The 10,718-nt window shown below is 31.6% G+C and overlaps 1 protein-coding gene across 1 annotated transcript; it reads left to right on the top strand.

Annotated features, from left to right (window-relative positions):
- The first annotated feature begins 3,095 nt into the window (after positions 1-3,095).
- On the top strand, positions 3,096-4,220 carry LOC116002519 (ethylene-responsive transcription factor 5). Its single transcript, XM_031242674.1, has one exon. It carries the CDS (start codon positions 3,210-3,212, stop codon positions 4,146-4,148), a length of 939 nt encoding a protein of 312 aa, XP_031098534.1. The 5' UTR covers positions 3,096-3,209; the 3' UTR covers positions 4,149-4,220.
- Positions 4,221-10,718: the final 6,498 nt, after the last annotated feature.

The following is a 10,718-nucleotide window of genomic DNA, read 5'->3' as shown; positions in this document are numbered from 1 at the left end:
ATATGTGCAAATATTATACTTATATGCTCAAATATAATACTAATCAATAATACAATTTTTGTTACTTATAAGGGTAAATGTAATACTTTTAAAGGAAAATACAATACTTTTACATTTCGATTTAAAAGTATTACATTTTTCCTCAAAAGTGTTATATTTGCCCTTATAAGTAAGATGCATTTGTCAACATTACTTATTATGAAAAATGTATTACTTTTTCTCTTATAAGTAACAAAAATTGTATTATTGATTAGTATTATATTTGAGCATATAAGTATGAAATTTGCACATATAAGTATGACATTTGCATGTTGCTTCGACCCGACCCGACGCGTATCACGAATAAGGATTCGTGAGACGGTCTCACGAAAAGGGTCACACTTGTGTGAGACCGTCTCACGGATCCTTGTTCGTGAGACGGGTCGGGTCGGGTCAAAGCACTATGCAAATGTCATACTTATATGTGCAAATATTATACTTATATGCTCAAATATAACACTAATCAAGAATACAATTTTTGTTACTTATTAGAGCAAAAGTAATACATTTTTCATAATAAGTAATGTTGACAAGTGCCCCGGACTTATAAGGGCAAATATAATACTTTTGTGGAAAAATGTAATACTTTTAAATCGAAATGTAAAAGTATTGTATTTTCCCTTAAAAGTATTACATTTACCCTTATAAGTAAGAAAAATTTTCTTCCTAATTAGTATTACATTTGAGCATATAAGTATGACATTTGTGCATATAAGAGTTACATTTACACTGTGACCCGACCCGACCCGTCTCATGGTGAGACGGTCTCACACAAGTTTTTGCCTTAAATTAAATATGATCCAATCAATCTTTTGAAGAGCGGTTGTCCACAACTCATCATAAATCCAAAGCAAGGATATGATACTTCCTTTCACTTTCTAAACTCGCCTATTGAAAAATCACAACCAGTTAATAAAATGTGAAATCAAACATATGAAGACAAATATTCCTTGTATGCTAATTCAGAAGTTTCTTAACTTGCATTGTCTTTTCATGAGTATTATTCTTTAAGGTTGCTTTCATATGTGAACTTAAGCCAATCTAGAAGCAGTATGTATCTTGAAATGAAAAAGGCAAATTCTTGCTAATCAATATTTATTCTGTCCTTTGAATGTGCTAATTAAGTTCAACCCTTTTTACCATTTTCACTTGTAAGAGCATTTCTANTTTGTTACTTATAAGGGTAAATGTAATACTTTTAAAGGAAAATACAATACTTTTACATTTCGATTTAAAAGTATTACATTTTTCCTCAAAAGTGTTATATTTGCCCTTATAAGTAAGATGCATTTGTCAACATTACTTATTATGAAAAATGTATTACTTTTTCTCTTATAAGTAACAAAAATTGTATTATTGATTAGTATTATATTTGAGCATATAAGTATGAAATTTGCACATATAAGTATGACATTTGCATGTTGCTTCGACCCGACCCGACGCGTATCACGAATAAGGATTCGTGAGACGGTCTCACGAAAAGGGTCACACTTGTGTGAGACCGTCTCACGGATCCTTGTTCGTGAGACGGGTCGGGTCGGGTCAAAGCACTATGCAAATGTCATACTTATATGTGCAAATATTATACTTATATGCTCAAATATAACACTAATCAAGAATACAATTNGACCCGACGCGTATCACGAATAAGGATTCGTGAGACGGTCTCACGAAAAGGGTCACACTTGTGTGAGACCGTCTCACGGATCCTTGTTCGTGAGACGGTCTCACACAAGTTTTTGCCTTAAATTAAATATGNAATATTATACTTATATGCTCAAATATAACACTAATCAAGAATACAATTTTTGTTACTTATTAGAGCAAAAGTAATACATTTTTCATAATAAGTAATGTTGACAAGTGCCCCGGACTTATAAGGGCAAATATAATACTTTTGTGGAAAAATGTAATACTTTTAAATCGAAATGTAAAAGTATTGTATTTTCCCTTAAAAGTATTACATTTACCCTTATAAGTAAGAAAAATTTTCTTCCTAATTAGTATTACATTTGAGCATATAAGTATGACATTTGTGCATATAAGAGTTACATTTACACTGTGACCCGACCCGACCCGTCTCATGGTGAGACGGTCTCACACAAGTTTTTGCCTTAAATTAAATATGATCCAATCAATCTTTTGAAGAGCGGTTGTCCACAACTCATCATAAATCCAAAGCAAGGATATGATACTTCCTTTCACTTTCTAAACTCGCCTATTGAAAAATCACAACCAGTTAATAAAATGTGAAATCAAACATATGAAGACAAATATTCCTTGTATGCTAATTCAGAAGTTTCTTAACTTGCATTGTCTTTTCATGAGTATTATTCTTTAAGGTTGCTTTCATATGTGAACTTAAGCCAATCTAGAAGCAGTATGTATCTTGAAATGAAAAAGGCAAATTCTTGCTAATCAATATTTATTCTGTCCTTTGAATGTGCTAATTAAGTTCAACCCTTTTTACCATTTTCACTTGTAAGAGCATTTCTATTGGAATTTTTTTTTTTTCAAATTTTTAAGGTAAAATTGCTTATCTGGAAGAGAGAATATCTTGATTTTATTGCTACAACCTGATTTTCGTCAAGTGCCAAAGGAATCTAAAAAAAAAAAAAAAAAAAAAAAAANAAAAAGAGCAAGCGTAGCTCAACTCGACTACTTAACAAGTGCATGCTCTTCAAGTGTTCACAGGAAAAAGCTTACCACAAACTACAATTGAAAATAATTCAATACTCAAACTAAATTTGATAGCTTTAAATGTGATTAAAATTGAAAATTGAAAATGAGTTATAAATTCAGATGAGAATTAAGTTGAAGTGTTTACAAAGTCAACTAATGTTTGATTTCAAAGGATCTTCTCCCATCCACCTCCTAACAGAACAAAGACTGAATCATTTTGACAATTTTATGCGATCATCTAACCTTTGACCGAAACCTCAAAAACCCGGAAAGAAAGGAAGCCCCTCTGCTCAAAATAGTTTGGTGATTTTGACCACCCACCCTCCTCTATGACTTGCTCTAACTCTATATATACGCCCTTCCACTCTCTTCACTTCCATCAACCAAAGCCTATCCATAATCACCTTCATCCTCAACACTCGCAAATTCAGCCCATCCATCCATCCATCTTCCTAGCTTCTCTCATCTGCTCTAACTCGCAACCTAGCATGGCGAGTTTTGATGAAGTGTCTACTCTCGAGCATATCAGAAATTACCTTCTTGGAGAGTACTCTCCAAGGGAGTTCAATTTTGATAGTAGGTTGAGCCATAGCTGCAGCAGCAGCAGTGGGAGCAGCTGCTCAGCAGTTGAAGTTTCGAGCTCGCAATCGGAATTTCTCATGGATTCATTGAGTTTCCAGGAGAATTTTTTTGATTTCAAAGCAGTTAACCATACGCAAAATCAGAGCAATATAGTCGTTCGGGAATCACAATCCTCGTTTTCTAGCTCCTGCTCCTCATCAATCAATGATAACAAATTCTCCAACTCGGAATCACACCCCCAAATTATTGACCTAACTCCACCAACAACACAAGCCCCATCATGTAAAGAGAGAAAGCCTTCATTGAAGATTGATTTATCCCCAGCGGTGAACAAAATTGAATGGATCGAGTTTAGCAGCTCGATGACGGTGCAACCGCCGGTGCACGCGGAGGAGGAGGAGGAGAAAAGGCGGTACAGAGGAGTCCGACAGCGACCGTGGGGGAAGTACGCGGCGGAGATCCGAGACCCGAAACGCCGCGGGTGTAGGGTTTGGCTGGGGACGTTCGACACCGCAATCGAAGCGGCTAAAGCCTACGATCGAGCGGCTTTCAGAATGCGGGGGAGCAAATCGATTCTCAACTTTCCATTACTAGTTTCCAAGTACAAACTTGAACAGGCACAGGCACACGCCGCCGAAGACGGTGGCCGGAAGCGCCGGAGGGAAGAGACGACCTCGACAGCTGTAATGAAGAAAGAGAAATCGGAGGAACGGCCTTTAACGCCGTCAAGCTGGAATACCATCTCGGATTGGGATCAGAGTGTTAACGGAATGTTTAACCTGCCGCCCTTATCGCCGTTATCTCCTCACCCTGCTTTGGGTTATCCCCAACTCGCCGTAATCTAGCGTTGTACAAATTTTGTATTTTAACAACTTTTAAGAATTACGGAGTACAAAATAAGACAAAAATTCCCAAAATTTCAGGTATCAGTCCAATTTTTTTTCTTTTCATATTATTTTTTTAAAAATCAGTTAACATAAGATTTAAATTAAATTTTAAAAAATTTATATGAGATCATTTCACGAATTCTTATCGATAAGATAGATCAGACCAAAATAAAAATGTAATATTCATGTTAAAAAATGTAATATTAAAATAAATTGTCATTGCATATTATAAAATTATATGTAGTAATACTTTTGAGAAAAGAATACTAATATTTTTAAATTAATAATATAATATTTAGGAGTAAAGAGTTATTTATGAAAGTTGTATCGCATTATACAACGTAACATATGAACATATTTCAATATTTTCTCTATGCCTGGAATGATATGATTCCACCTCCTAAAATACAAAAGTAGTTATTCTCGAAAAAAAAATACAAAAGTAGCATTTTTCTAAATTATTTTATTCTAAATTCCTATTCATTAAGACATTTTTATATTAAAATACTTTTTTTTGAAAAAAAAAAAAAGAAGACTTCGTTAATAAAAGACATGTTGAATACAAGAAGGAACAAAAAATAACCAAATATGCAAATCAGTTAGAGAATTAGTTCGAGTCAAAGTATGAGCCAACAAATTTGTTGATCTATGAACTAACGGGCCGTTTGGTTGACAGTAATTGCAATGCAATTACACCCTAATTCAACGAAGCTCTCAACTACGCCGTTTGGTTGGAGGGAATTGCAATTCCACCGAATTGCAATTCCCTCCCTTTGCTGAATTACAATTCATAGGCCTCCCCCTATGAATTGTAATTCAGTGCTGAAATGGAGAGGAAATGCTGCTATTTTGACCATTTTGCCCTTCGAATAATACAATGTCTCATCAATTTCTATCCTTATTTCATTCTCATCTTTCATCTTTACTCTACGTTTCTGGTTGGGAAATAATAATAATAATAATAATAATAATTAATAATAATAATAATTATTATTATTATTATTATTATTATTATTATTAAAAATATTATTATTACTATTACAATAACATGAGGGCATTTTAGTCATTCTGTCGCTTCTTACCTTTCAATTCCTTGTACTCATATTCCTGCATACCAAACACTGTAATTTCAATTCATACTTTATTCATCGAATTGCAATTCCCACCAAATTACAATTCTTTTCCCCCCTAATTCCTTCCTCCCAACCAAACGCCCTGTAAATGGAAGGACATCATATCAAAGTGCTTTGCTAGAGACCAACAACTAAAAATAATAGTTTTAGAATACGATAAATCTAGAGATGGAATTTTGTCGTCCTCTAACCCGGACACCATAAATATGCCACACATTTGTTTTTGTCTTGGTCTAATCCGGATTCGAATTAATAATTTTGTTCAATATTGTAATACAGTAACAGCACGTTTGGTTCACGGAATGAATTTGGAGGGAATATGAATGCTATTTCACAGGGAATAGAATAGGTAAGGAATAGAATATGAATTATATAATATTGTTTGGTTCATTGAAGGAATAGACTTTAGGAATTGTATTCCAGTGTTTGGTTGGTTAAAGGAATAGAAATGGAATAGGTTTTAAAGACATAAATACCCTTATACAATAATAATAATAATAATAATAATAATAATAATTATTATTATTATTATTATTATTATTATTATTTGTGTGTGTGTATATATATAGTGATAGGTAAAAATTATAATCAATTAAATATATACATTTATATAATACATTATATTTATTAAATATAAATATTAAATAATGTACAAAGGGTATTTTTGGTATTTATAATATAAAAGCTATTCCCAAGAGCATGGGAATAGCTAATACCAAAGCCCCCCAAGGAATGGCTATTCCCTTTGCAAAGGTAATAGCTCATTCCTTGGAATGTCATTCTCATGATAAAATGAACAAAACAAACAACGGAATAGGTCATTCCAAGGAATGCTATTCCATTACTAATATATTCCATGAACCAAACATGCCATAAGAGTGACAAGTTTAACAAGTAATATTATTTACTCATGAGTCAATTCCAGCAATGGTCCTCCGACTATATTGATTTTTTAAAATTAGTCCCCGACTTTCAATTTGGACAATTTAGGTCCCTTGACTTTCAAATTCTTTCCAATGTTGGTCCTTTCGTTAATTTTGGTTAAGTTGAGGTCAAATGAAAGTGAAATTGTCCGTAGTGTATTATTACTCGTATTTTTCCTGTCCTATACGCTGTATATATGAATATAATCTCAGTTGAAGTCTCAATCGAAGCCATATAATCTTAGTCGAAGTCTCTTCGGTATATTCATATATATATATATATATATATATATATATATATATATATCGTATAGGACAGGAGAAATACGAGTAATAAACACTATAGAAGTGAACGGACAATTTTACTCCTTCATTTGACATCAACTTAACCAAAATTTGACGAAATGACCAACATTGGAAAGAATTTGAAAGTCAAGGGACCTAAATTGTCCAAATTAAAAATCGGAGACTAATTTTGGAAAATCAACATAGTCGGAGGACCATTGCTGGAATTAACTCTTTACTCATTAAGAGGGCTTTTGTTAGACAATAAAATTCAAACTTTCTTGATACTATAAAAAGTTCCATGTTTGGTGCAATTGTAAGTCAATATTCGTGACGAGCTATCCATCTCAAATATAATTATGTCAGGTTAACTCAGAGCTTTTATATCTAAATACTCTATATTTATTTTTATGTCGAATTTCATGTCTGTTAAATGAATTATGTGTTCACAAAAGTCACGGGACTAGATCATTTGATTTAAAATCACCACTCTAGTTATAGGGTAAGGGTTTAACTCCCACCAACATTTTAGAGTTAAGTCTCATACTAGGGCATAGTCAATGATAAGAATTGATTGTGAGATTGTGTTGGACGATTCGTGATTTATCTCCTACAGTGACTTAGCAACTCTTGAACGAGAATTTGGGAGTTTAAGAATATTCTAACCTAAGCTGAAAATTTAATGTATTAAAAAAGAATTATATGTATAGTTACCTCTCCCTCATTGATCGGTTATTTGTTGGCTTCAGTTGGGCAGCTAACATGCAGTCAACGGTCTTCCGTTACGTTGCGGCATTAAATGATTTAGGTTGAAGACTCAGTAGATGTTTCTTAACGTACCACCTCATCCAAAATCTTTAATGCATGCATTACTTAAATTCAAACACCAAATTTGTCAAAGTCTTCGCATGCACTTTGCCTACCCTTTCTGTAAAATGATTATATTTTTTTTAGTTCACTCGGGTCTTTTCCGTCCGTTTAACAAAATGAGTCCACCCGCGTTCGCTCTGAAAGGCTCGAACCCAGGTTCTCCCAAAATAAATAACAGTTCTCGATTTGCTATTGAAGGCAAGCTTATTCAACTTGTAGCTGGTTTTCAAAAAAAAAAAAAAAAACTTGTAGCTAAGAGCTGAAGCTATGGCATTTGTTCCCATGTCAACGTAGAATGAATCACATTTCCCAGAGAATTCTCAGATGCTTAGACACATCTATCTATTGATCTCCAATTTTGTGAAACCCGACTATTTTCCAGTTTCCCCATTGTATTTGTTCATCGGAAACTAGAGTGAGGGATTTGTTATTGAAGAAACTAGATAGTCACTGCTACTGCCAAAAAAAGATGAGGAAGAGACTGATCAATTTTTGTAAAATGATTATATTGCTTCATAACTGACAGTTCTTTCCGGAGGATTTGCAAATTGGAGGATAACTCAATAGCTTCTGGCAGCAAGGAAATGAACAGAAAAACAAAAGGAATTTTTAAGTGTTTTTTAGTATGCAAAGGAATATTAAAAATAGAAGAGTTTCCTTTGTTACGAGTAGCATTAGCTTTAAATAAATATTTGAAAGTATATCAATGCAAGATTATATAGGAGAAGTTTATACATGGGTAATTGAATGTCGAATTTTTTTATTTAAATATCTAACTCAAAGTATATGAATCCAAGATAATATAGAAAATTCATTATAATTATTACTAAAATAAATGTTTGCAACCTTGTAAAATCGATAGTCTAAATATTTGGTCTAAAAATGATAGTCTAAATAAATACTACTTTTAATTTGAATTTTTCTAAGTGTTCTTAATTCTCTTTTGAGTAACATTGTCATTGTCTTCATCTTAACTATTTATTCTGTTTCTTTTTGTTGGTAGTGTGTTATTTGCAATTCGGTTATTGTTGGTATCATAGATGACAACGTCATGCAATGAGATTATGATATAGGAGCTATGGACTTTCCTTTAGGTGTTCTGCTTGGGATTCATTTGGTTCAACCATTATTGTTGAATGAGTTATTGTGGATAAAGAAATCCGTAGTTTAAGAAAAAAGATTAAATTAATTAATAAAAATTTGAAAATTTAAAATATTATGTTTCCAAAGATATTAAAAGGTAGTTTCTCGCTTCAATTTGCTGGGTAATGTGTTATTTGAGTACTTTCATTGTCAACAGATCACCCAAGTAGTTAATATGATTGGTTTCAAACTATTCTTTTTTATTTTTTTCTTGGTATTAAAGAAATACATATATATATATATATATATATATATATATATATATATATATATATCATTTTTTGTTGTAACTACTAATTTATTTAATTCAATAAGAGTAAAATAGAGTGATTCCACTTCAATTTGTTGTGTTATTATTTGAGTACTCTCTTTGTCAACCAATCCCCAAGTAGTTAATATAATTAGCTTCAAATTATTTTAAATTTTTTTCATAGTATTAATAAAATACTTGGTAAATAAATATATAACATTATTTTGTACTATAACTTTGATATTTAATTACAAGATATTGTAAAAATAAGATAATGGACAGTGTAATGAATATCAATTGATAAATTTGAATGCAAAGAATCTTTGCATGAGAGAAAATAAAGACAATATAACTAATGAAATTATTTCTCTTATTTAATTTAATTTTTTGATAATGAATAACTTTTTCAAATAAAGATATTGTAGACACATAATTCTAAATTAAAGAAATACATATGTATCATTTTTTGTTGTAGCTACTAATTTATTTAATTTAATAAGAGTAAAATAGAGCGAGAAACTTAATTATGTCAAATTTGATTGAGATGAGATTTGAACCTAAGACCTTTCTTATAGAAATTAATGGGTAAGTTAAAAGTTAACGGAATATTTACGGAGAAGAGAATATTTAACGGAAAACTTAACGGATAATCATAAAAGTAAGGTTAAATTAGGTAATCTCTATTAATAATATTAATTTGAATTATCTTAACCATCTATTTGATTAAATAATTCATCTGAACTATCCATTTGATTAAATAATTTGACCGCCATTTTTTCTACCCATTTTAGACCTAACTCTCTTTGACTCTTTATGGAAATAACGGTCAAATAGGTGATTTACACACCAAATTATAATTATGTCATTCAACTCAAAAAACTACAATCAGATCCCTAAACAACGCAAATTCAAGCAATTGAATTGAACCTAAAGGATATGTTGACAGATAGTTAGATGACGTGACTGTTACTAAATTAATTTTTCTTAGAGAATTTAATTTTCTTATAAAATTATTTTAATAACTTTCAAATAAAAAACTTATTAAAAAAAAAACCACGACGCCTTTCCTCCTTCGTCTCCGCAACAAATTATTGTGTGGACCTTAGTCCAAATAGCTGTATGGACCATGAATGCATGCAATATACATTTTTAATATATTAAAAGTACATTATTTGTGTACTGAATATAATATACATTTTTAATATATTTAAAATATACTTTTTATTTATAATTTACACAATGTGTAGGCCATATATGGTGTATGGAATAATGATTGTGTCTCCGCCACAAGTGAATGTTCTCAAATCTCTAAGTTGCCCAAATCTGTGGAATGACGTAGTTTTCATATTATCTCTTCCTGTACCATACCATCCTCTATGAACATGGGAAGAATTTCAACAAATAAGGGTTGAGCTCATTTACTTCTATTGATTTTCTAGTTAAAGAAACAATCTATACCAAAAACCAATACCAAAAACACAAATTCTAAGTAGAAACTATTACTAAAAGCCTCAACCTCTGCCCATAAACCCTTCATCCCCAAACCTCGCTAAACCAAACTATCCATCCTTGCAATACTAAAAATACAAAGAAAAAAAAAGCTTAATTTAAATTTTGAAAAAAATAATACAATTATAAGTAATAAGTTAAATATTCAAATTTTCTTATCAACCCAAGGCTTTGAAAGATTGTGATTCTGTTTTCTTGTGTTCTTGGAATTTGATTACAAGGGAAAGAAGAGAATGATAGGGTAAGGAGGTTTCCTGTGTTATTGTTTAATTGAAAAGGAAAAGGAGATGGGACGGATGACGATGCTTACTTGGACTCAACTGGAGACGAAGAATTGTCTCTCTTCATCACCAACCGAAGAGCCTATCTGCGGTTTTTTTTTTTTTTTTTTTTTTTTTTTTTTTAAAAAAAAAAA

The sequence above is a fragment of the Ipomoea triloba genome, chromosome 13 (genome assembly GCF_003576645.1).
Source record: "Ipomoea triloba cultivar NCNSP0323 chromosome 13, ASM357664v1".
In the NCBI taxonomy this organism is placed as follows: Eukaryota; Viridiplantae; Streptophyta; class Magnoliopsida; order Solanales; family Convolvulaceae; genus Ipomoea; species Ipomoea triloba.
Note: the sequence above shows the minus strand (reverse complement) of the source record. Positions and strands in the feature narration are given on the sequence as shown.

Excerpts from the sequence above, each read along its gene's own strand:
- LOC116002519 (XM_031242674.1), top strand. The coding sequence starts at position 3,210 with ATGGCGAGTTTTGATGAAGTGTCTACTCTCGAGCATATCAGAAATTAC.